Below are 26,666 nucleotides of genomic sequence, written 5' to 3'. Positions count from 1 at the left end.
TGTTGTTTGTTTTTACAAGAAACATAGTGATAAAGGTACAAAAACAAAGTGAGACTCGAGGCACATCCAACAAAAAGAAAGCACAAATCATAATATTAATACCATATAAATTGAAATTTGGAGTTAAAAGGATAAATCAAGATAAGGGGGGTGATTATGTTGGGCTAAAGGGCACTTTTTTTTTTAAGGAAATATAAGTAAAAACCTGTATGTACCAATAATACAACAGCAAAATATGCAAATTTAAAACAATTACAAAAAACTACTTAGTAAAAATACACTTAAAGTGGGAGATTTTAAATACACATCTCTTACGTATCAAATTTATCAAATTTATCAAATAGATAAAAAAATAGAGTCATAAAGGTCTTGAATAATACATTCAATACACTTAATTTGATATAGTAAAACTTTTGACTACAGAGTATACATTCTTTTGTTTGATCATGAAATATGCACAAAATTCATTATGTTGGGGCCACAAAGAAACCTTAACACATTTTAAATAGATTTTACCACATATAAAAATATATGAATAAAATGATCCCAACTATTAAATATTAAGAAAAACAGTGATAAATAACCCTTAGATCAAAGAAGAAATAAACAAAATTTCACAACACCTAAAAAGCAATAAATAGGGAAACACTTTATCCTGATAACTGTGGGAAAAAGCCAAAACTCTACTAGAGAAAAATACACAGTTTGAAATGCCTTCACTATTAAAGACTAAATAATAAGATGGTTTTTAAAATGTTAGCTTCAAAAAATGATCATTATACAAACTGTATTTTCATACAGATTTAATTAGTGGATTTAGGATTTACTCACAGCTGCTTTTGCCTAGGATCCAGTAATGGGTTTAAAGCTTGCAACAACTTGTTTAAATTAAACATCCCAACATTGGCCTGATTTCCTATTTTATATCTTCTTTCATCATCAGATGTGTTTGGGACAAAATCTGTTTAAAATAAAAAATATTAGCATTTTTTAGTGGAGATAATTGTAATAAACAGGCTCTCCCTTTCTAAGTTTATATTTAAATTTAATAAATTTATATTCATTAGATATGTTCACATTTATTAAATCTTTCTGACATTAAACATTTAACTAAAAAAGTAACATAAACACTTACTACCCATACACATGAAATTCTTTTTCAATATGAATATTTGCCTAATAGAGGAATACAATTCTAATATGTAAGAATTTTCAAGTGATCAGAAGCACCTGGGTGGCTCAGTTGGTTAAGCGTCTGCCTTTGGCTCAGGTCATGATCCCGGGGTCCTGGGATCGAGTCCCGCATCAGGTTCCCTGCTCAGCGGGGAGTCTGCTTCTCCCTCTCCTTCTCCCTCTGCTCCTCTCCCTGCTCGTGCTCGCTCTCTCTCTCTCCCCCAACTAAATAAAATCTTTAAAAAAAAGAATCTTCAGGTGATCATAAATGTACTTCAAACTCCACCTCAAGTATCACATCCTCCACAAAGCCCACTTGGATCCCTCCTTGTAAGGACTGTGTTACTATAGCCTCCATTTTATAGGTTGGTAAAGTGAGAAGTTAAGTAACTTGTCCAGGGAAGGGCACAGAGCCACTATGACTCAGATGCCGGAAGTCAAACCTGCATCTGTCTCACACAGGTTCCCTACTACCCTCCCTGTCATCTTCTCTAATATGTGATTCCTTGAGGGCAAAGACCACAAAGGGCTCATTTTTGTATCCCTGTAGCACCTGGAACATTGAGTACCACATAAAATGACCATTTTATGAATGAACCCAATTCTTTCTACTACCCCATCACTGTATTAGCTATAACAATTTATCTAAAATAAACTTTAATCACTTTTTAGTGAAATAAGATATATGTGTGTATACACATACATATTTACATATAAATCACACATACCTGGGTTATAGGCTTCCATAAAACCAAATGGGCCATAGTCGATTGTAATGGATAACAAACTGAAGTTATCGGTATTACAAACACCTGAAACCACAACAAAAAGATTCCAAAAACGTGGTAATAAAATAATAAGGCATTTTTTAAATGTATAAAATTATTCAGAATAGAAAAGGCAATGGAAATGCATTTGTTTTAGAAGTGAAACAAAATTAGATTATCAATTGAAAGTTTAACTGGGGGCGCCTGGGTGGCTCAGTCGTTAAGCGTCTGCCTTCGGCTCAGGTCATGATCCCAGGGTCCTGGGATCGAGCCCCGCATCGGGCTCCCTGCTCTGCGGGAGGCCTGCTTCTTCCTCTCCCACTCCCCCTGCTTGTGTTTCCTCTCTCGCTGTGTCTCTCTCTCTGTCAAATAAATAAATAAAATCTTTAAAAAAAAAAAAAAGAAAGTTTAACTGTTGATGTCAAATAACTTAATAGATATCAAAATTACATCTTTTAACTAAATTTAGCCTTTTGTTTTATACCCCACCCCCACAAAGATTTCAAATAGTGCAGGAACAAAAGCCCCAAGAAATACAACTTCTTCTTACTTATCCTCAATTTCTTCCATTTGTTTTTAAAAATATAAGTTACGGGCGCCTGGGTGGCTCAGTCGTTAAGCGTCTGCCTTCGGCTCAGGTCATGATCCCAGGGTCCTGGGATCGAGTCCCACATCGGGCTCCCTGCTCAGCAGGAAGCCTGCTTCTCCCTCTCCCACTCCCCCTGCTTGTGTTCCTGCTCTCGCTATGTCTCTCTCTGTCAAATAAATAAATAAAAAAATATATATATATAAGTTACTTGGAATGGAAATGAAACTAGTAAAGGAATAAGATGAATTCATTTCCAAAGGATGGGAAAAGGGGGAAATATGGATATGTTCCCCATTACAGTCCTCAGCTGCAGACCACTCGCAGACTGGGGAGGGAGTGTGCCCTCCCAGGCAAGGGGGCTAGGGCTGGCGGCCGGAGTGTAGGGTAGGAGGAAGCCGGGGAACAGATACACCAGCCTAATACAGGGTATTTGGCAACTGCGTCCAATATAGGGTTTCAATCTTTTTCAGAGCAAGATGGCCCTGTTTATCAAAATGTTAAATGTACAGACTCTCTAACTCAGCCATTCCACATTACGGGTTTGTCCTCAAAAGTTACCTTCAGGAATATGAAGATACAGTTGCTAGGTAGTTGCTGTGCTACGGTTCATAATAGCAAAAACTATGAAACACCTACCCGGCTCTCCCCCAACCCACCCCAAGAGAGATACACAGAGTATGTGTCTGATAAGCAAGCGGATTTCAAGAAGTTTTGCAATGTGGGATTCCCTTTTGGTATTTATCTAGAGACATTAGAACATACATGATTTGTTTTTCAGTTATTCTTAGTTCAGGCAGATAGTCCTTCCTATGCAACTTCACACACTAAGTGGCTTCAAACACACAAGCCAGCCCTGCTTTTTTCATAGGAGGTGTACGAATGTCATCCCCAAAAAGCCCAAAAGAATTGATATGAAATGGTTACTAATGATTAGCCTGGAGAATGGAATTCACACTCACTTCTGTATACTTCCAATTCTTTTTTTTTTTTTTTACGATTTTTTTATTTATTTGAGAGAGAGAGTGAGCCAGAGAGAGAGAGAGAGAGCACACAAGCATGGGTGAGGGGAGGGGCAGAGGGAGAAATGGACTCCCCACCAAGCAGCGAGCCAGACACAGGACTCAATCCCAGGCCCCTGAGATCATGACCTGAGCCCGAGGCAGCCACTTAACTGACTGAGCCACCCAGGTGCCCTATACTTACCATTCTTTATCAAAAGCATGCAGTGCTTTTACAATTAAGATTTTTTTTTTTAAGATTTTATTTATTTATCTGACAGACAGAGAGACAACGAGAGAGGAAACACAAGCAGGAGGAGTGGGAGAGGGAGAAGCAGGCCTCCCGCTGAGCAGGGAGCCCGATGCAGGGCTCAATCCCAGGACCCCGGGATCATGACCTGAGCCGAAGGCAGACGCTGAACGACTGAGCCACCCAGGCGCCCCTTACAATTAAGATTTTATAAACAGCTTTAAAGAGACCTAAATATAATACATGTAGCCACAATGTTGAAAAGATTTACAGGCTGGGGCGCTTGGGTGGTTCAGTTGGTTAAGCATCCAACTCTTGATTTTGACTCGGGTCTTGATCTTGGGATTGTGAAATCAAGCCCAGCTTCTGGAGTCAGGCTCTGAGCTCAGCCTGGAGTCTGCTTGTCCCTCTTCCTCCCCCTCTGCCCCTCCCCCTGCTCACTCATGCTCTCTCTAAAATCAATCAATCAAATCTTTTTTTAAAAAAGAAAGCTATGCAGGTAATAACATCCTTGTTGAATTGAGGATGCTTATTCTATTTTGTGTATACTGTTCCATTCAAAACCATTTTAAACACAAGAAAATTGTTTCTCTGTTGCTAAGAGCCAATTCATATATCGTAAATGTTAAGAAGCTCATCAGTGGAAATATTTTAAAGTACACAGAAAAGAAGTCCTCTGGTTCAACAAATTAACTCTACTTTCCCATCAGGAAAATGAAACATCAGTAGATGACTTACCATGAGCAAAACCAACAGACATCCACAAGGCAATGAGTTGTGCCGTCTTTGATACCACAATAGAGAAAAAATCCTAAAATAAAATTCAGAAATTTTTCAGATTTTCAGGAATGTATACTCTTTTAGGATCTTCTGCTAAGTCACAAGGAGAACATGGAAAGAATTCAGAATGCCAGAAGATGACTAAAGGAATGGAAATTAGCTGATGTACGAAAAAAATGGAAGAACGTAGAATTAGTCACCGAGAAATAATATATAAAGGCTCAGACACAGTATAATGACCAGGCTTTCTCCATGTCCAGTAAGAACATGAAATGCATTAGAATTCAGCACAAGGGAGGTAAATGTAAGCAAAATGAATTCTTAAACTTTGAAATGAGTCACCAAGAAAAATAATGGAATTCTCTTCTCTGCGGCCGCTAAGAGAATGAAAGAGGCTGATGGAGACCAAATCATTTCCACGGGAATAGAAAATCACATTTTCCTGTTACGTATTGTGTTTATTTTAAAATTACTACTATAGAAATATCTAGAATATCTAGAATCAGGATGTAGTAGCACCTGTTCTTTTTCTCTGGATACCTTTCAAACAAAACAACTTTCTTATCTATGTCTTGTTTATGAAGCGGTTCACCTTCTCCTCTAACAAAATGTTCAAAGTGTTCTACATTTCCTTTCCTACCTTTAGTAAAGTTCTAAGTTGTAACTGCTGATGTTGGCGGGCCATGAGATAAAACCAAGTATTGCTCTTTCTCTTTAAAAACTTACCACATGGGGCGCCTGGGTGGCTCAGTTGTTAAGCGTCTGCCTTTGGCTCAGGTCATGATCCCAGAGTCCTGGGATCGAGCCCCACATCGGGCTCCCTGCTCAGCAGGGAGTCTGCTTTTCCCTCTAACCGTCCCCCCTCTCATGTGCTTTATCTCTCTCATTCTCTCTCTCTCAAATAATAAAATCTTAAAAAAAAGAATGAAAGATGAAAAAATAAGAAAGTGGAAGAAATAAAACTGTCATTTACACACATTATCATTGTCCGTACAGAAAATACAGAATGCCAATTTCAACAATTTGCATAGAATACAACTAGTTCAGGGCATCTGGGTGGCTCAGTCAGTTAAGCGTCTGCCTTCGGCTCAGGTCATGATCCCAAGGTCCTGGGATCGAGCCCCACATCAGGCTCCCTGCTCCGTGGGAAGCCTGCTTCTTCCTCTCCCTCACTTGTGTTCCCTCTCTCACTGTGTCTCTCTCTGTCAAATAAATAAATAAAATCTTTAAAAAAAAAAAAAAAACTTACCACATATCTGTTAGGTTCTGTGACCTTCACTGAGGGGAAATGCTCCTGTATGATGAAGTCTAATAATGTCCTAGAGAGAAGAAGGAGAGAGCATCATCGTTCCTCAGTATCAAATCATCTAAATCTGCCCTTGACATCCAGGAAGCCATTAGATTCAAACTTAAAATTTTACAAATCAAAGTAAGATTTTACTCTCAAAACAGCCACAGAGAAATACTTCCTCAATACCAGTCAAAACTGGAAATGTGTTTCTAAGACAGTATTAGATTCCACCATGTTATATTACAAATAGAGATTAGTTCAGTAAATACCCAGCACACACCTATTATATGCCCCGTCAGGTGCAAGTCCTGGGGGAAAGGATATGCCAACACCCAGGCCCAGAGGACCCAAACCTCAAAGCACACAGAGCAGATCAGGGAGACGAACACAGGAAGAAATAATGACATTACAGTGTAACACATGCAATAACAGAACAATATAAAAGATACAAAGTTAACAGAGCAGGGAACGATTATTTATATCGGCAGAGTCACGTAAGACTTCTCAAATAGGGGGTGGCAAAAAATTGCCCAATGTTTGAAGTTAAAGTATTTAAGTTGTCTGTGTATCATATTTTTTATTCCCTATTTTAAATGACTTGTCAACTAACTATAGTGTTTAATGCACTGGATAAGAAAGAAACCAGAAGGGCGCCTGGGTGGCTCAGTTGGTTAAGCGACTGCCTTCAGCTCAGGTCATGATCCTGGAGTCCCTGGATCGAGTCCTGCATTGGGCTCCCTGCTCAACAGGGAGTCTGCTTCTCCCTCTGACCCTCCCCCCTCTCATGTGCTCTCTCTCATTCTCTCTCTCTCAAATAAATAAATAAAATCTTTAAAAAAAAAAGAAAGAAGCCAGAAAAAAATTGGGGGTTGTAGATGTGACTTGGGAATTATTAAAAGCCAGTCAAAACAAAAGGAGTGGATTAGAGTTTGTATATATATGTATTTTTCTAGTCATTTAATAATTTAATCATGTGAATAAGTGCTTATATGTCAAGAACTGTTGTAGGCATTTGGGAAACAAAAAGGAATATATACATGGCTATGTGAGCCAATAGAGAGATTTTCAGGAGGAGGCGGTCACTAATATACACCAAATGCCAGAGAGCTAAGTGAACTATAACGGAAGTATTACCACCAGATGGAACAGTTTCAGTGACACCATGAATCCAAGCAGAAGTGACCCCAAAAAACAAATGGGAAGTTAGAAATAATGCCCTGTGAGTGTAGACAACTCTTCTCAACAAGCAAGATGACCATGAGCTCAGCGAACATATGCTGAAGTGAGAGACTCAGGGACCACTCTGACCAGTGTGATGACTTCCCTACTCTGCTTACTCATTTCCCTCTTGTCTTCTCTCCCCGTATCCTTCACCGACTAGGTATCTGGACTTATTACACTGATAACTACAATACAACAGGATCCACAACCCAAATGATTCTAGTTCCTCTAAGAGAATCTATGTGACTTCTTATGACTTTTTAAAACTGTATTATCTTAACAAAAGGAAGCAAAATTCCTCTCAAAGGAGGAAATGTTTTTGCCTGAAGACACATCTCGTAAGTGGGCTTGAGGAAGATGGAGCTGTGTTAAGTAGAGACACTGCGGGCACCAAGACATCACAAAATGCTGGAAACTGTAGTGTGTGGTGCAAGAGTAAGAATTCGTTGCTTTCGCTCTTTTGAAGCCATCCTCTGTCCTCCCTGCAGAAAAGTCTTCAGTAAGATACACTCTGTCCTGAGATGTTTTGTGTAAACTTTGCCTGTTTGTTTGCTTTTGTCCTAGTGAAGGGGCTGAGTTTCTTTTTTTTTTTTTTTTAATTTTATTATGTTATGTTAGTCACTATACAATACATCATTGGTCTTTGATGTGGTGATCCACGATCCATTGTTTTCATATAACACCCAGTGCTCCATGCAGTACGTGCCCTCCTTAATACCCATCACCGGGCTAACCCATCCCCCCAGCCCCTCCCCTCTAGAACCCTGTTTGTTTCTCAGAGTCCATAGTCTCTCATGGTTCGTCTCTCCCTCCGATTTCCCTCCCTTCATTTTTCCCTTCCTTCTCCTAAGGTCCTCCATGCTATTCCTTATGTTCCACAAATAAGTGAAACCATATGATAATTGACTTTCTCTGCTTGGCTTATTTCACTTAGCATAATCTCCTCCAGTCCCATCCATGTGGATGTAAAAGTTGGGTATTCATCCTTTCTGATGGCTGAGTAATATTCCATTGTATATATGGACCCCATCTTCTTTATCCATTCATCTGTTGAAGGGCATCTCGGCTCTTTCCACAGTTTGGCTATTGCGGACATTGCTGCTATGAACATTGGAGTGTATATGGCCCTTCTTTTCACTACATCTGTGTCTTTGGGGTAAATACCCAGGAGTGCAATTGCTGGGTCATAGGGTAGCTCTATTTTTAAATTTTTGAGGAACCTCCACACTGTTTTCCAAAGTGGCTGCACCAACTTGCATTCCCACCAACAGTGTAAGAGGGTTCCCCTTTCTCCAAAACCTCTCCAACATTTGTTGTTTCTTTCCCTGTCAATTTTTGCCATTCTAACTGGTGTAAGGTGGTATCTCAGTGTGGTTTTGATTCGGATTTCCCTGATGGCTAATGATGATGAACATTTTTTCATGTGTCTGTTAGCCATTTGTATGTCTTCTTCAGAGAAGTGTCTTTTCATATCTTCTGCCCACTTTTTGACTTGATTATTTGCTTTTTGGGTGTTGAGTTTGAGAAGTTCTTTATAGATCTTGGATACCAAGGGGCTGAGTTTCAAGTGTGGGTCAACCCAGAGTAAACCAGGCATCTCACATGTGTCAAAACTACAGTCCAAGGAAGAAGAGACAGGAGAGAGAAGACACCCTGGGAATCCCAGAAGTTGGAAGAAGATCTTTGGGCCTTGAAATACTTCCACCCAGGGCTCTGAATGGCACAGAGGTCCTCAGCTGCAACTGGGTTGCATACTAGATTAAAAATTCCTTGAGCAAAGGGTCTACTGGGTCTCACACTTCTTTTGGCCTCCTAGAAAACCCACACATAGCAAGTGTTAAAAATATTTATTAATTGAAATATTTGGTTTTACTTATAAGAAAACCAAAAATATTTTAACTTCACAGCACTTATATAAGCATTTAATTGTCTTCGATCATTTAAAAAAAAAAGTCATTTTCTAACCTGAGTAAATCCAGTTCACCATAATGAGCCAAAATTTCTAATGATCCAATTCTAAACCATGATTTTGCAACACGCAGCACTACTGCACCTGAAAAACACATATTTTAGCACAAGTTATTTTAAACTGTGCAAATATAGCATAATATGCTGTTCTGAGAATTCAAATTATTTTAGTAAAAAAAAAATACAGGAACCCAATTTATCAGAAAAGCAACTAATTTATACTCTAGAAAGGATCGAGGATTTTTCTCTATTTCTTTAAGCCTTGAATCAGTTAGAGTATCAGGAACCACAACACTTTCAGAAATACCAAGGCTCCAACCTCATTAAAGGGTGCTCAGTTAAACTGTCAGGATCCAAACATGGGATTCCCACTGTCTCCTCTGTTGTGACCTTTTCCCTGTACCTCATCCTGAAATAGGGAATTAGTGAATGATTTCCATGGCATAGTCCCTGCCAGTGCCTTCTCTCGGTGTAACTAATTGAAAATCAACTTCAATAAATAAACGTTTGCATATGTTCTAACTTATGCATACACGAAACAAAGTGAATCTATACATTTTTGTGTTAGTGTTTGCAGCCTTCTGTTGCCGCCTTCTGTTTTGACTACAGGCATTAGTAATACAATTAGTAAAGAGAATTCATGTCTTTTTTTTCTCAAAAGGAATGCTGTACTTCCATGTGTCTGGATGTCAAGATGAAGTCTATCCCAGGCAACAAAGCCCCTGTTCTGTTGGTGCTGCCCTTCGACATAATCCCACACTCACTGCACCTCTGGGCCTCTGTACTATTCCCTGTGCCACGCACATGCACACTCCTTCTTCTCCCCCGACTGAAATCCTTCCTAACCTCAAAGGTAAATAACCCTTAACTCCTTTAAGCATGAATACTCTAGGGGGATTGTTTTTTATGAAAATCTTGTCAAAGCGTATTAGGTGCTAAGTATAAAGAATATAATATGTGCACTCGGTGAATCACCGTGAACATCAGTAAAAATGCTGCCCCGTCGTACAGTGATGTCCACAGGACCCAACAGAGCAGGTAGGGCTTTGCCTTCTAAACTGTTGAATAAGATTATTATTAGGGCGCCTGGCTGGCGTAGTCGGTAGAGCATGTGACTCTTGATCTCAGGGCAGTGAGTGCAAGCCCCACACTGGTGTAGAGCTTACTCAAAATCAATCAATCAATCAGTCAATCAATCACTTATTATTGATTTTCAGGTCTCTTCTCTCCCCAGAGATTCAAGGTCAAGTTTCTCTCGCTGTTTCTCTTTGCTGCTCTGCAGCACACTTCTCACCCCTTCCTGATTTTTTTTATTTCTGGCCTACTAAAGGCTGAGGAAGAAGTTAACTGAACCGACTGGAAGCAAGCATGAAGTAAGAGCAGTCAGGCTCTGAGGAAAGGTCCGAGGGTCTCTCCTCAGAAGAAAGAGTATGAACTTTCAGGTCCTGGCTTTATAACATTTTGCTGGTCTGCAAAGATGTCCAGGATCTGTTATTCTTTAAGAACTCAACCTAATTTTATGTAAATATTCTAAAAATTATCATTACCTCTTTCTTTCACAACGTTTCCATTGTAGAACTGATCTCTCCATACTTCATCATCACTCACAACCAGACTGAAACATAAGAGAATCCAACAATTAAATTTACATGTTAACTACTAGCAAGCTACCAAGAAGTACCTAAAACCGTAAGAAACGGTGAGCAATCATGCTACCAGAGATTTATTGGCTCAATTTACCAACACATGCCTGCAGATAACATGATGCGGTCCTGAAAGTTAGCTTCAAGGAAAAAGGAATTACCTTGCAGCTCTGCTAGTTGGAATTCCAAGAGAGTGCATAGCCTCGCTGCATAAAAATTCTCTCACTGAGGAACGAAGTACAGCTCTGCCATCACCATTTCTAGGGCAAAACAAGAGCAGAAAGATTTTCAGTTGTAATGAAGACAATATCAATTTTTATTTAGATGACCAAAAAAATATCAAACTGTACCGGGAGTATGGAGTCTTTCCTGAGCCCTTTAATTGGAGCTCCCACTTTTCACCCTGCCTTCAACAACAACAAAGAAATCTAAGTATCAGAAGATCTGTGTTAATATTTAGCAGAAAAGCTATTATACCAGAAAACATGTGGTACCTGTTCATGTAAATTCCAAGAAGATGGGCTCTTCCGTCCCCAAGCTGACCTGCCCATATCCCAAACTAAAGAGAAAAAGGAAAATTATTCATGCTTATTACCCTTTAAAGCTTTCATAGTACTTTTGAAATTTTGAAATTTTACTATAAAATTTTCATAGTAATTTTACAGCCAAAGTTATTTTGTCAAAATTGAGAAGGGGGTATTGCATTTTTAGGATTATAATAATCAACAACTTGAACAAAGGTGAAAATAAAATTCAATCAATAAGACATAAGTGAAATTCATTTTAAAAATATAAGTTTGAGACATATAATTACATTCATCATCTTACAGCTGAGCTAAAGTCTGTTAGGTGTAGAATACTTAGAACTGATCTATTGATCTATTTAATTCCAGAATATGAACTAGAACAACTTATTCATAGAAAGTTTGCCTATAGTATATGTATGCAATGTAAAATCAAGAACATACTTGTAACTGAAAATAATTGCTTTTGAACTTACACAGCTGTTTCCAACATTTTCTGTTTGCAGTTGCCCAACTCCCAGTTATACCACTTACTAGCTATGGGAATTTGAATTACTTAATCCCACTGAGACTGACCTTTCATTTCCATAAAATGAGATAACCCTTGCCAGGTTGTTATAAGAATGAATGCTAACGGATGCTCTGTCCTATGTCCGACACATGCAAGAGCTCCTAAGATGGTAATAATTATTATTACCAACAGTGATTTGCTAACTTAGACATCATTCCATTTTCCACATGCATGTTACTTCCACCCGAAAGTTGTCTCTGACTTTCTGGGACTAGGAGTGTTCTGTGAATTCCCATAACTCCTACACTTAACCCTATCACGATGCTGATGTTATTAGAATTCATTTCTTTATCCCCTCCCCTAGAGTATTAGCAATCTGAGCAAAGGGGACATGTTTCATTCACCACTATAGTTCCCGGCACATAAAAGGGGTTCTATAAATAGGTGTGGAATATTTAAACTATGTTTATAGTTCTGATAGAAAAACATGAATTTGAGAAAAATCTACCCAGTATTTTAATCTTTCATCTTAACCAGGAACAGATCACCATTAATTTTAGCTATATGATACCTCTAAGAGCACAAATCTGAAAGGTGCTCTTAGCATATTCTGGCAATTTCTAAAGTCAACAATACATTAGGTATATCCCACACCATGAAAAAGAAGTAGAAAGAATGGTAACTCCAGAGCTAGGAGTGAAGTCAGGGGAACTAAGAAGGTAGTTCTCTATTAATAAAGGAGAAATCATTTAGTGTTCAAAATGGCAAAGCCATCCTTATAAATAAATCTTTATAATTTCAAATCAGAGAGAAGCAAGAGATGAAACATGAAATCGATGAAAAAAATCTAATTTACTATACTATCAAAAAAAAAAAACCTACAAAAAAATACAGCTTAACAAAACTCTGCAGGGCTTAAGGTTTGCATTTGTATTCTAACAGTACATGTGAGTACTGGTACAAAATGCTATCTAATAAATTTAACCTATATGGGAAATGGCTTTTTGAACTATGGAATCCCTATATTTGGGAGCTAAAAAAAAACCATAAGGATCATCTAGTCCAGAAGTTTCAAAATTGAGAAACATAGTTCAGCAAAATGTTATTATTCCTTAAAAACAAAACACAACAAAACCCTATAGTCAAGTATGTTTGGAAAATGGGGTATTAAATAAAATTAAGCAGATTTCTTTGCCACAGCCCTTCTCACAACTCCTGGAATGGACCTGGTCAACCCTTGCACCTTACGAATCAAGACACTGAGGTTCGAGTTTGTCACAGATGACCCCTGAAGTCTTTTTCCATCCTAATGGTCTATGTCACTTTGCTTCTTGGCTTACATTAGTTTAGCTTCCATGATAGTTTTGCCTCTTAGGACACTGAGGAATGAAAGCAACAAAAATCTAAAAGGAATTAACTGCCCCCAACAAACCAGAGCCTGATATTATCATTATTATAATAGCTATCATAGAAGCACTTTTCACTTTTCATATTTTCTAACCTAATCCTTACTCCAACCCTATTATACTTCTCTACTTTTCCTAAAATATACTCCGAAGTAAGCCAGCCCCTGGACAACCAGACTGTTAATCTTACCTAGTTCACAGCAAGTTCAACAATTGGTCCTGTGTTCCTTCTCTTTCTCCTTTTTTTTTTTTTAAATTTAGTCAGATATCACGACCTGAACTTGCTTCAATATCTTAACTTCATTTCTAGAAGTCGCTTTCCTAATTGCTTCAGCATAAATAACACCCCCAGTTAATCCTGATTAAATTCTAGCAGTCTCTAGCAGTTCTAAAACTTCCTTCTGCAGCTATCCTGGCAAAACTATAATCTCTTTATCCTTCTGGGGCTTTTATATTGACTTTTTGTGCTACTTGACTTTGCCTACATCTCTTGCCTGAAACGTCCCTGAATGAGTTCTCTAGCAATAATTCACAGAAATATTATATTAGTGCTACCCCAGTTTTCTCGATTCTGTCAAAGAAAGTTGGGCATTAGCTTTATCACAGCAAGAAATCACATCAACCAACTATAAACATCTTATGATGACACATTCTTCTAGAAACATCTGTTGAAGTCTCCATACACTAATATTAGAGGAATTAATGCAAAATAACTTCATTAGTGGGACAGCCTCTCCACCAACTGTTTATATTTATGTAAGGGAAGTCATAGCTGATGCTATGATGCTATCATACCTGGTGCCCACCATATCTGTGAGCCAATGGAATGGATCCAAATACTATCTTTTCACCACTCGCAAGCTGGATAAAATCATCTGTTTCGGAGACAGATAAGTCAAGGTCCAAAATATCTTCTAGAACTTCCTGAGGCAGGAAAAAAACAAAAACAAAACAAAACAAAACAAAACAAAAAGACCTTACAAACTGAAGTAATCCTTTAATAATTTTTGAGAGAAGAGACTTGGTGGAAGAAAGAAAATTAAAAGAATGAACCTCTTCAAAAAGTACATTAATATTTTCTCATGAGGGATGTACCATAGTTTATATTATTTATGCTATTTGGGAAAATTAGTTCTATTAGATAGTTTTAAAATTTTTATTTAATTCTTGTGACGCAGAGTAAAATACTATTTTTCTTAGCACACATTCTTTAAAGGAACTAGAAAAAAGTTAATGTCCTATTTCTATCCCAAATCCAATTATATCATGAGAGAACAATTTATAATTTATTAGAGCCCATTTCTAAGAATTTAACTCATTTGCCCCCTTTTTTCAAAAAGGGGTATTTTCTTTGTAAGATAACTTTAAGATCAAACGGAGTACTAGGTTCAGTATCAAAACTAGGAATCAGTATCAAAACGTGATTTCTAAGAATGACATTCTCCAAGTGTCTGAATTTTAAACACAAATATAATCATTTACCAATAGACTAACAATTCAACTCCAAAAAGTATGAATATCTTTTTTTAGACAAAAGTTATAATGAGTTAAGTATTTTTGTTGTGAAAAAACAAAGCCTAACCTTTGAAACTGCTACAAGACGTACTCTTGATTTGAAAGGAGTAGGGAAGGCAATTGAAAAAATACAGTTTTTCACTTTACGAACATAATTTTCTTTAACAGGATCAACTGGCAACACAGCTGATTAAAAAAAACAACAACAACAAAATCTCTTCTTAGTGTTTTCATTTGTCCCATAGACAACATTAACATTCCTTAGAAGGACTACAGTTCTTCGAGAAAATCAATTTATACCACTGTTTTCTTCCTACTTTGTTATTTAAAGCCTATTTTGTCATTTTCAACCATAGCTATCTAATATTCATATAATACAGTAAATGGAGCCACCCAAGAAGATGGGAGATGGAAAAAGTTTAAAACAAGATACATACCCTGTCTTTGAGGATTTTCACTTGTGGGAGACCAAGAGGATGCACAATATGTTTATAAATAAGAATGTATAAATGAAGTAGAGGCGAGCAGCATTATAGTTTTAGAATTACAGTACTAGCCAATTCAGTGGAATCCAACCAAAGAATATTAAGCAGTTAATCACATTCTTTCTGCCCTTCAGAAAATCATAATTACTAAAGGAAACAGATACATATAAAAAACTCTAATACCAGGCAACAGATGTTTTACTAAATGTACAAAACATGCGCTAAAGCACATGTACCTTATTTTAAAAGCTGCATGAAAAGAGTTCTGAACATGCTTTAGATACTCAGAACGTATTTTCTTTTAAGTACAATTTAAAAAATCTTAATCTGTTTTCCTAATCCAAACCAATTAAAACAAAAAACAAACAGAAGAGGGTAGGTGTATTACTAAAATCACAAAACAAGGGGACACAAAAACTTGTTTTTGGATAGAGATTATATTGTCAAGGTATCAGTGTAACCAAATTATTTAATAAACATATGGAAACCCAACCAACATCCTAGTAGGATTTTTTTGAAGAAATAGATCATCTTAGGGGCACCTGGGTGGCTCAGTTGGTTAAGGGTCTGCCTTCAGCTCAGGTCCTGGGGTCGGGCTCCCTGCTCAGTGGGGAGCCTGCTTCGCCCTCTCCCTCTGCTGCTCCCCCTGCTTGTGAGTTCTCTCTCTCTCAAATAAATAAAATCTTAAAAAAAAAAAACAAAAAACTGATCAGCTTAAAGTGTAAATCTTGAAAAATAAAAACTAATGTTTTAGAAATGGGAGTTTTCTTATAAATTATAAGAACACAATAACTAAAAATAGTTATCCCAAAAATAGATGCAAAGAACAAAGGGACTCAATAAAAAGACCAGAAACAACCCAATGTTAAGAATTCTCTATATAATGAAAATGATATTTTGAATCAGTAGAGAAAGGTGGCATCAAGATACTTTATCCAACTGTTCGGATTAACTTCTATTTATCCCACCCAAGCCTAGGTGAACCAAATGTCAGTTATAACAGAAATAAGAGTAATCTTCTCTTTCCCAGATGAGTATAAAAACAGGCAAATGTGGACCAGATTTAACCTTTATATTTTCCCCTAAATACATGGGACGTAAGGCACATTACAGGGAACAAATGGGTAGTCAGCCAAAAAACAGCTGATTTCAGCATTCACCACAGAAAACCTGACAATATGATTAAAAGTAGAAGATCCCACAGTGTATTTTCTTCTTTTAGGAGAGCCACTATGTGGAAATAGGCTAAATCATAATTTATGCACTTATCATGATGCCCTAACATTTTAGTAGAGCACGGACAGTATATACTGTTCATTAATACCCATGATTTTGTACTGACTGACTCACATTTTGGCAAGGTAGTTTATCAGCCAATACATTTAATCATTGGCTGTGGAACAAGAGGCCAACTGCTTCAGAGGTCCCCAGCCCTCACCCTCGTTACACTTTAACCAAATGATCAGTCATAAACTACAAACCCAATCCAAGACAAAATTCCAGATGCATAGTAAGTCTTTATCTTAACATCTCAGAGAAATCAGTAATTCCAAAATTAAATTCTGTACCATTCAGCTTTGCCTAAGAATATGAAATCCACAAAAACCGCTAATCTTTCAGTTTAATGTCTGAAACTCTTCTCTCAATAAACGTTCTTACCACAGTGACCTTGATAATTCATTGATCATTTATCTGATAACATCAGGATGAGACGTTTTCAGGCAGTACTAGGAATCAAGACATGGTATACACCTATACATAGTATCATGTATATAATCTCTCCTTGGCTATAAAAAACCTGGTCCTACCACAGAGCCTGTTTCGAACAGTATCACTATGGAAAGAAAATGTCTTATTAAAGTACAGTCAACTCTCCAATATTGAAATAACAACTTTGAAAATGCTTTCAATTACACACTTACTCCATGTTTATCAGTCAATACTGGTCATTTCATTCATATAAGTACAGTCAAAAAGACCCAAGTTGTTCCTAGCCTGTGCACAGAGGGGTCTGTTCTTTGGCAGTTACTTGCACAGCTCAATGGTTTTAACTTCCTAGACACAGGCTTGGCCTCTTTGGGTCGAAAGAACTACTTTGTATTCTGCATGACCTATTGGTAGGTTATATAGCTCATCAAAAGTGTAGCTATACTATAATGTTGGAAACCTTCACAAATTTCATCTGCTTTCCCTACTTAGCCTTGCATATATGCCATCTTCTTAAGAGCTAGGTGTTTTGTTTTAATCAGGGAAAATTATCTCTAAATGAAAATGGCCTGGTAGACAGAGCCGTATCTGCCAACTGTGAGCTTGGCAAGACATATAAATCCTCCTGTGTCCCTATCTGTGTAAAGGGGCAAATGATAATATCTAAGTTGTAGGATTACTGTAAATACAAGTGTTTATTGCTACACTTTACTATGGCAAAGTCTAGCTGTGGCATATTTCTTAATATACAAACCTGTATCAAGCCACAGATATGTACTACCAACCTTTATTTGTAAAGCACCTGACATTTTTTTTTACATCATATTCCTCAAGATTGGGGAAAAAATCCTAAACTTGGCTTATTTTAACAAACCTTATTCTATCCTTTTATTCAGTAAAAAACAACACTTTGAAGATAAGTATAAAAATCATGTGCTCAGCTATACCACGGGTACTTTCACTTTTTAAATGCAAAAAGCATGGTTCAAAAGAACACACAAAAATTTTAGAGAATTGCTGTTGCCTATTTGCTGGTCTATTTCCTCATAAAGGTGAATTTTTTGAGGATAGATGAAGTTTCTTTCATTTCTGTATCCCTAACGCCTACACTTTCTCTCCCTGGCTCTGTTTGCGTGCACCACGGATTTCTGTTGTAAGTACGCTTTCTCATTACCATGAGAAGAGTAGATCTGGCTATAGAACCAAGGAGAGGTCTTTCTAACCCACGTCAGGTACTAATCCTGTACATATTCCAGTATCCCCAAGGCTGGCAAATATGTCCAACATTACCAAATACTAAACAATTCCACACAGCTAAGTACACCCACGAGTGGGACTCCCATCCAGATATGAGCAAGACTGCCAAACTATGCCACGATGTACCTATAAGGTTTTCGGAGGACAGAGTCCAAAAGTCGAGAGACAAGGCTAACTTAGCTTCTGTCTCACAAGAGCCCAGCTCGTAGTGCGACACGTTACTGGAAAGATGCCAAAGGCGGGCACTTCCTTCCAGGCCAGGGAGCAGGGAGCAGCCGACAACGGCGTGGCAGGTCACGCCCAAGAGAAACAGCGGCGGACACGGGAGCCCCCGGGTTATGCAGCAAAACAGGAGCCCAATTCTTTGAGTCATCTCTGACTAAACACGCACAACAGAAGAGCTGCCGACTGGAGGTCTGGGCGCCGTGGCAGTTCTTGTTACCGGCCGCTCTCCCAAAGGTCCATTTTTGCAATGACCGCTGGAGCTCCTGGCTCCCCGGAGCGGCGGGCAGGGGCTCGGGAGAGACGGCTCGCCCAGACAGAAGGTCCCGCTTAGTCGCTCCCGGTACCGCAGCCGGCAGCGGGGCGACAGGCGGCTCCCGCGAGCTCGAGGCAGGCGAGGGGGCGAGGTTCCGCGCGGCCGTCCCGGGAGCGCGCCTGCGGCGCCAGCCCGGGGAGGAGCCAGAAGCGGCGGCCCGGGTGGGGCCCAAGCTCTTCCTGTGCCAAGTTTCCGGCTCCGGGTCCCGGGAGGCGGACCGCCGGGCCACAGGCGGAGCCAGCGCTCCGCCGCGGCTTTCAGACTCGGACCATGGCTTCAGGCTGGTGGCCCTGGCGGCGCTGCTGCTCCTGGAGGCCGGCGGCCCGGAGCCCCGGGCCCGGCTCCCCCGGCCGCGCGGGGCCGCCCGGGACGCTCTCGGCTGCAGACGCCGGGGCTCAGGTGAGGCCTCGAGGCGCGCGCGGCGGCGGGGCGCAGAGGTCACGGCGCCAATGACAGCGGCGCGGCGGGAATGAGTGGGAGCTAGCGGCACGTGCGTCGGGGCTAGGGGCCGCGGGGCTGTGCTGCGGGGGGACCCCGGGCTGGCTAGGCGCCGGGACCCGAGCCCCGCCGGGGGACGTGGAGCGGTGGGCGCCGGGCGTCTGCCTGAAGCAGGGGCGCCCGCCTGAAGCAGGGGCGCCCGGCGCGAGACTGCAGAACGTGGTCCCGGGGACCCGGGCGCCTCGGGGCTTGGGGAGGGAGCGGTGAGGAGCCAGGCCTTGGGGGAAGGCGGGGGGTGGGTGGAGTAGTCAGGCTGTCTCCTGGGGTAGGAGCCAGTGAAACCTGGAGACCCGACTGCACCTGTTTCCTTTCGGATTTCAGCCAGGGCTTCAGGAGGACAGGTCTTAATTAGGATTTTAGAGCAAAAGGCGCCCTGAGATCCAGGTGGGCTCGGAATAGGCCGTTTGTGGGGAGTATGTAGGGCTAAGGCCCTGGGTGCAACGCATTTCTTTCGTACAGTAGTTGCTTCCCCGGGAGACCCCGCCCGGACGGGGTGGAAGGGCACTGGAAGAAAAGGCCTGAGGATGTCACAAGTAGAGAAACCCTGAACTTGGATGTGGCTTCTTGAGTTGAGTCAGAATCTCAGCACTAACCGTGACTACTTGACTCTCTCCTCTACAGCTCTTAGGCCCGACCTCATTTTTCTCCCTTTCCGGCCAGTTTAGCCTCTGTAAAGTGACATGTTCTGTGGCTCCATGATTCTTAACTGCACTTTGTAGTGATTGACTCTCAAAGTGCTATAGGGTAGCACTGTTTGGGATAACTGAGCAAAATCTGTAGACTCACTCTCCTTTTTAGAGACTTCTCCAGTCACATAGCAATTATGATGTGTTCCCCTTTCATCCACAAGACTCAGGGGTTTTTTTGGTTTTTTTTTAAAGTTTATTGAATTTGGACTCTTCTATTTCAGTTGGCTTTGGGACACTTCATATTCCCATGTATTCCTCAAACATCAGTTACCTATATGAAATATGTAGCATTTATAAATGTCTACTTTATACCAAGGTGGATACATATCACAACTTATCCAGAACAGGCACCTGGAGAGAGAATAGCAGCAGGGTCAGCAAACAGCTAGTAAAAAGAGAATAGGGGCAAAGAGTCTCAGGGCTTTGCTGGGATCCATTTCAGTACTGTTCTAACCAGACTTCCAATATTTCCAGCATCACAGATGAAGGCATTATTTGGAGAGATGTTTGCACCCTCCATCTAATAGCACTGGATACTTCTTTGACACTCCTTTTTTAAAATGTATTTAAATTCCAATATAGGGGCGCCTGGGTGGCTCAGTCGGCTAAGCGCTAAGCATCTGCCTTCTGCTCAGGTCGTGATCCCAGAGTCCTGGGATCGAGCCCCACATCGGGCTCCTTGCTTGGCGGGAAGCCTGCTTCTCCCTCTGCTGCTCCCCCTGCTTGTGCTCGCTCACGCGCGCTCTCTCCTCTCTCTCAAATAAATAAATAAAATCTTTAAAAAAATAAATACATTCCAGTATAATTAATGCACAGTATTATGTTAGTTTCAGGTGGGCAATATACTGATTTGACAATTCCATACATTGCTCATCAGGATAAGTGTACTCTTGATCCCCTTCACCTATTTTCCATGTCTGCTTTCGTGACCACAGGGTGGGACTGCACTGATGATGCCAATGCCATATATTGCTGATTCGTGTGTCATCGCTATTTTCACCATAAATGAAGACATTAGCCTTCTGGTGTCTACCTCAGGCATGTGTCTTTGGTTACTTCAAGTCTCTTAGGGCCTGATAATCCTTGGGGACAAAGAGCAACAATGATAAAAGCCACGTCTGCCCTCAGACGCAGCTCTGTTTCCTGATATATGTACATTCTCCCAACTTCACCTGTGGTGACATTAACAAATCCTGTAATAGGACAGAAACCGGTGTGCATCTGTTACTGCCAAATCACTTGTCAGTTTTTGATTCTTAGCATTTTTTTTTTTTTTAAGTAAATTCATGGGGGCGCCTGGGTGGCTCAGTCAGTTAAGCGTCTGCCTTTGGCTCAGGTCATGATCCCAGGATCCTGGGATCGAGTCCCACATCGGGCTCCCTGCTCCGCGGGAAGCCTGCTTCTCCCTCTCCCAATCCCCCTGCTTGTGTTCCCCTCTCGCTGTGTATCTTTCTGTCAAATAAATAAAATCTTTTAAAAAAATAAAAAATTAAAATACAATTTAGTTTACATATAGTGTATTATTAGTTTCAGGGGTAGAATTTACTGGTTCATCAGTTGCATATAACACCCAGTGCTCATTACATTGAAGGGGCCTCCTTAATGCCCATCACCCAGACTTGACTTTTCTGAATTTCAAGTTCCCCAGCTGTATAAAAACAAGTAGTTTGTGAGGGTCAAATAGTGTAAAAGCATGTTGTAAGACTTTATTACAAATAGAGTGGATTCGTTTTATTTTTCTTGTGCTAAATTCATCCTTTTTGTCAAAATACTTTCTTCAGGGGCATCTGGGTGGCTCACTTGGTTGGCTGACTTTGGCTCAGTTCATGATCCCAGGGTCCTGGGATCAAGTCCTCCAGCCCCAGGAGTCCCCCAGCCCCCATCGGGCTCTCTGCTCAGCAGGGAGCCTGCTTCTCCCTCTGCCTGCTCCCCCTGCATGTGCACTCTCTTGCATTCTCTCTCTCTTTCTCTGACAAATAAATAAAATCTTAAAAAAAAACAACAACAACAAAACCCTTCTTCAAATACAGAGCCCTTACCACATTAAATTAGTAAATCAGTAATTTTTTTTTTAAGTAACCTCTGTGCCCAAGGTTAGGCTCAAACTCATGACTCCTGAGATCTAGAGTCGCATGCTTCACGGACTGAGCCAGCCAGGGGCCCCGTAAATTAGTAATTTTTGAAATGACTGTGTCCCTGCATTCTTTAAGACTAGTGGTCTCTATCTTTGGGCCACAGTGCCTGTCACATTTCCTGGCCCATAGTAGTGCTCAATAATCTTTGGAACTAATAATTCTCTCCACCACCTCTGAATCTTTTAGTAATCTTCTGTTGTTCTTGACCTCTAATATTCTCAAAACGTGCCACTGAGCTTGCTTGTTTTTTAATATTACTGATCAAGAAGTAGCTTTTCCAAGTATGTTTAGGAAAAATAATTTAAAATAGGTAGTGTTCATGTATAAATGTAAATTTATTCTTCAACATTGAAATCTTTTTCCTTTTCACTATCTGTTCTGATGCTTGGGGGAGCTTGATTACTCTTTGTTTTCAACTCGTTTAAGAATGTAAAAGAATGTAAATAACACTGATCTTTACTATTCCCTGACTAATCTTAGTTAAGTGGAAGGAAATTGTTTTAAAACTACCTTTTCAGGTCTGGAAAGCTAGATAGGAATATGAAACTAGCCTTTGGAGAAAAGGATAGATTACAGATGTGTTTTTTTCCTTATATTTTCTCTTTTTTTAAATTTTTTTAGATTTTATTTATTTATTTGACAGAGAGAGCACAAGTAGAGTGGCAGGCAGAGGGAGAGGGAGAAGCAGGCCCCCCACTGAGCAGGGAGCTGGATGCGGACTCGATCCCAGGACCCCGGGATCATGACCTGAGCTGAAGGCAGACGCTTAACCAACTGAGCCACCCAGGCGCCCTTCCTTATATTTTCTGTAATGATAAATATTGCTTTTGTAATAAGGAAATTTTTTATTATCTTCCTGAAGTTTGCAATCTACCTACAAAGGGACAACTAAAAATTAAAGATTATAAAAAAATATAAAGATTATATTTATTATGAATTCTATGATTATTATGAATGTTTTTATTTATCTGGCATTATAAACACATTTTTCATGAATATTCTTACAGGTTTGTTAATACTTTTATTTTATAGATGTCCTATTTTAATCTTGTGAAGAGTTTAACATCTGCTTTTCCACATAGGTATAGTATGTCACGGTAAGTTTATGATCTGTGTTATAACTGCTAAAATTATAAGCCATATTGCCAGTAAATTTCTATTCTAAATTGTGCTGGGCTAGTCCAACAAACTGAATATTTTGGTTAACTAAGTGCCACAATATCTGCTCTGTGTGACCTCTGCCTTTTTAAAAAATGGGAATGTAATAAAATTTAAACCCAGAACACCGTAAACCAGTTTAGTCTTTGATTTTGTGGGTTCTCAAGGTCCTGGGTATAAAAATAAACTATTGCTGTATTGTCGAGCAAGAACAGAATTCTATGTGTTTTTCTAAATTATGACCATTTTGGATTCGTGCTTAATTTCCAGCAAGTAGAAGTGTATATAATTCTTACTAAAAAAAACAAAATTATCTCACTTAATAAAACTCACTTAACCTTGTGTGCATTTGTGCTTGTCCCAGGTTCCATCACATGACGTCGGCAGCGTGCTGTTGTAGCAAAACACAGAGTGGGGAGAAATACACTGACCCCTTCAAACTCGGTTGGAGAGACTTGAACGGTCTGTATGAGGACATTAGAAAGGTAAGCTAGGTTTGAATGTGCTGGGACGTAATGTTGGTTTCTGAGAATTGTGAACAGACGGTGCAGGTTTTCAGATACATCCAGTGCCGTCGCAAACTTGATTCATGAGTGCCTGGGTGCCTGCTTGGTCGCCATTTACAAGCCTGCCTGTGCCCATCTGCACGCTGGTCTTTGTGTTCCCGGGGGAGCCACACTTTACCTCAGGGCCAGCACCTGTCCCGCTGCGTATCGCAGTTACTGTGTTCCTTCTCCCCATGCAGACGGAGCTCCTCGAAGGCAGGGACGGTTTTTTTTTTCTTTGTGACCTCTGTATTTATTACTGTGCTTGGCACTGAGGTCAATATTTTGGTGAGTTAAAGACTGGCCCCACTGTAGCATGTTCACCTCAGCCTGGCTGAGGGTCCTCGAGGGCCGTTCTTAGCTCCCATTGCTTTGGGACATAAGCTGTGATTCATTCTAGCAAGTCCTTGAGAGGCACATACAACAAACACAAGTCCATCACCTAGAAGGCTCTCCCACCTCTTCATGAATCAAAATCCTACTTATTCTTTAATTCCAGGTCGAAGCTTCTATCCTCCATTAAATATTTGGTTTTCTAGCCCACACTGATTTCTCCCTTCTCTGAACTTTCACTGCATTTGATTTAATTTACTGCATTTAGGGGCGCCTTGGTGGCTCAGTCGGTTAAGCATGTGCCTTTGGCTCAGGTCATGATCCCAGGGTCCTGGCGTCGAGTCCCGCATCAGGCTCCCTGCTCAGCGGGGAGCCTGCTTCTCCCTCTCTCTGTCTCTCTCAAATAAATAAAAAAATAATCTTAAAAAAAATTTACTGCATTTAATTATGTCATTGCTCAAGTTACCACTCTGAACATTTTATATTTTTAAAAAATTTATCTCCCCAACTCAGTTCTAAGTTCCTCACAATCAGGCAAACCATGTCTTCAACTTCCTCTGTGAACTTTTGACATATCTGGCTGAGCCAGGCTTGGTGATCCCTGCTTCCTCCCGGCCGCCATCTTCCCTTCCTGTTCCTGATACACGGCTTTGCCTCCATACCCCAGTCACACCCTTAACTCCTGCTTCATTGGCTCCCACGCTCCCCATCTTTGTCCTCTCCCCTCCATCTCCCAAGCGGCTACCAGCCCCTGTTCCTCTCTGGTCCCTGGGCCACCGACTGCTTTCGTCCTCCTCCCTGGAGTCTGTTGGAGTCTTTGGGGTCACCCGAGCCCTTTGGCCACTTGGGCGGGCCAGACATCGCCTGTGGCCCAGCTGTAGGGCAGCCTTACAGTGTTGGAACCTTTTTCAATCGAGTGTTGAATTTCTCAAGTGAAACGAGTATACAGAGTACAAGCAACTACACTGAAATCAAATCAAAGTTTTGTAAAAGAAATCATGTTGCCTTTTTTGCTATCATGATGCCATATTGACACAGAGAAACTTTATTTCAGGAACTACTCATATCTACAACCGAACTTAAGGAAATGTCTGAATACTACTTTGATGGAAAAGGAAAAGCCTTTCGACCAATTATCGTGGTGCTCATGGCCCGGGCATGTAATATTCATCATAATAATTCCCGGTGAGTTATTTACTTTCACTCCTCTGTCGTTTTGATATTTGGCAGATCTCCCTTACCAAGCTTGCCATTTAGTTCCTGGATGAAGCGGTAGCATTTATCTTAGAATTCACTTTGTGGTGAGTAGTTTCTGGCTTTGAGTCCCCAAAGTCACCTGGTCTGGGCATCTTCCCTTTCCACACTTTTTAATGTCCTAGAAGAACAACCTCAGCTGCAAGTAACCATTCTGAAAAGAATTTTAAAAGCCAAAGTTAGTTTTCTCCCTCAGAAGTAAGAAGAGCAGGGTGTGTACATACATGTAATCATGATATACACGGGGTCGTTAGTCCAAAGGTTAATCGTTACAAGGTTCTGAGCTGCACGCTGTGCTGTGAGGGTCTGCCTTCCTGTGACCTTCGGAAATTTGCCAAAGAAAAATCTTCGGAGAAGAAGGCAATTTTGACTGTTGGTCCTCAACTTCCGTGTTTTGAATACGTATAAAATTTTTAAATATTAAAACAACCGTATTAAAGGAAATCTTACAAAAAAAGATTGACCCCTTACCTCATGCAGCCATCTCTGCCGCTCCCTCTCGTCCTCTCTTCTTGTTTTCAGTCATTCTATATGTATCTATGATTCTTTACTCATCCTGTTTTCTCTCTTGCCCACGTTGCTAGACTGTCTTCATAGCTGTTGTTTTTATGTGATCTGATCTGCTGAGGGAAGTTCCAGTCCACCATAATGTGGACTCCGTCTCCTTAGTGCGGACCGTTTGCATCATGTTCCCTCTTCTTAGGAGAGCACGCTTCTAGGAATGCCTCAGGGAGTGTCAGAGGTCGCCTCTTAGCAGGTGCTCCCCTCAGCCTTTTCTGCCCTGCTGCTGTGCCCCCTGCCCCAGCACGTCCCACCGCCTCAGCACGTCCCCCTCCGACCCCCGCCAAGACCCACCAAGTGCTCACAGAGCTCACGCTTGGAGCAACCAGTGGGATCTCTGGCTGTGGACCATCCTCGGGACCACGTCCACTTCACCTGGGAGGCAGAACAGCAGAAATGAGCCCAATTTGAGATACATCTCACATGGTCTAGAGCAGGGTTCTCAGCCTTGACGTTTGGGGCCAGATAATTCTTTATGTGGGGGCTGTCCTGTGTATCACAGATGCTCTGCAGCGTCTCTGGCCTCTGCCCACCAGATGCCAGTAGCACCCCCCCGCCCCACCCCCGCCAAGTTGATGACAACCAAAAATGTCTCCAGACATTGCCAGATGTCCCTTGGGGAGCAAAATCATCCCTGGTTGAGAACCACTGGTCTAGAGAGAGTGTGTGTTTATATTTTTAATTTCTCAGGTTAATGTGTAATACAGTTCATTACCATCAGAGGTGACATGGGAAGGAAAATATCCTGCATTGCTTTAAATCCTTTCCATTGTTATCCCCATGGTTGCAGGTTTTTTCAGTTTGCCTTGCTGAAACTGTATAAACTTGGTTGCAGAAAACATGGGAGAATATAACACAACAAAGGCATTG

At 40.6% G+C, this 26,666-nt stretch overlaps 2 protein-coding genes across 3 annotated transcripts in view; one reads left to right on the top strand and one right to left on the bottom strand.

Annotated features, from left to right (window-relative positions):
- The window catches only part of LOC110577726 (protein adenylyltransferase SelO-like), a 35,325-nt gene extending 16,775 nt beyond the window's left edge, over positions 1 to 18,550 (bottom strand). The window contains exons 1-12 of the mRNA XM_044914984.1: positions 18,212 to 18,550; positions 14,704 to 14,822; positions 13,917 to 14,045; positions 11,175 to 11,239; positions 11,031 to 11,087; positions 10,842 to 10,940; positions 10,585 to 10,652; positions 9,035 to 9,122; positions 5,807 to 5,876; positions 4,516 to 4,588; positions 1,902 to 1,985; positions 832 to 961 (exon numbers count right to left, since the gene is read on the bottom strand). Of these exons, the coding sequence (XP_044770919.1) occupies positions 832 to 961; positions 1,902 to 1,985; positions 4,516 to 4,588; positions 5,807 to 5,876; positions 9,035 to 9,122; positions 10,585 to 10,652; positions 10,842 to 10,940; positions 11,031 to 11,087; positions 11,175 to 11,239; positions 13,917 to 14,045; positions 14,704 to 14,822; positions 18,212 to 18,458 (1,229 nt within the window). The 5' untranslated portion in view covers positions 18,459 to 18,550. The remainder of the gene's footprint in view (positions 1 to 831; positions 962 to 1,901; positions 1,986 to 4,515; positions 4,589 to 5,806; positions 5,877 to 9,034; positions 9,123 to 10,584; positions 10,653 to 10,841; positions 10,941 to 11,030; positions 11,088 to 11,174; positions 11,240 to 13,916; positions 14,046 to 14,703; positions 14,823 to 18,211) is intronic.
- A 277-nt stretch (positions 18,551 to 18,827) lies between these two features.
- The window catches only part of PDSS1 (decaprenyl diphosphate synthase subunit 1), a 40,532-nt gene continuing 32,693 nt past the window's right edge, over positions 18,828 to 26,666 (top strand). Inside the window, exons 1-5 of one of the 2 annotated variants that reach the window (XM_044915524.1) lie at positions 18,828 to 19,022; positions 19,622 to 19,654; positions 22,978 to 23,042; positions 23,468 to 23,588; positions 25,036 to 25,166. In XM_044915524.1, coding sequence (XP_044771459.1) covers positions 18,894 to 19,022; positions 19,622 to 19,654; positions 22,978 to 23,042; positions 23,468 to 23,588; positions 25,036 to 25,166 — 479 coding nt within the window. In that variant the 5' untranslated portion in view covers positions 18,828 to 18,893. The remainder of the gene's footprint in view (positions 19,023 to 19,621; positions 19,655 to 22,977; positions 23,043 to 23,467; positions 23,589 to 25,035; positions 25,167 to 26,666) is intronic. The other variant, XM_021687138.2, reaches the window with a different exon arrangement.

The sequence above is a fragment of the Neomonachus schauinslandi genome, chromosome 5 (genome assembly GCF_002201575.2).
Source record: "Neomonachus schauinslandi chromosome 5, ASM220157v2, whole genome shotgun sequence".
NCBI classification, from domain to species: domain Eukaryota; kingdom Metazoa; phylum Chordata; class Mammalia; order Carnivora; family Phocidae; genus Neomonachus; species Neomonachus schauinslandi.
This window is presented reverse-complemented; position numbering and strand designations above follow the sequence as displayed.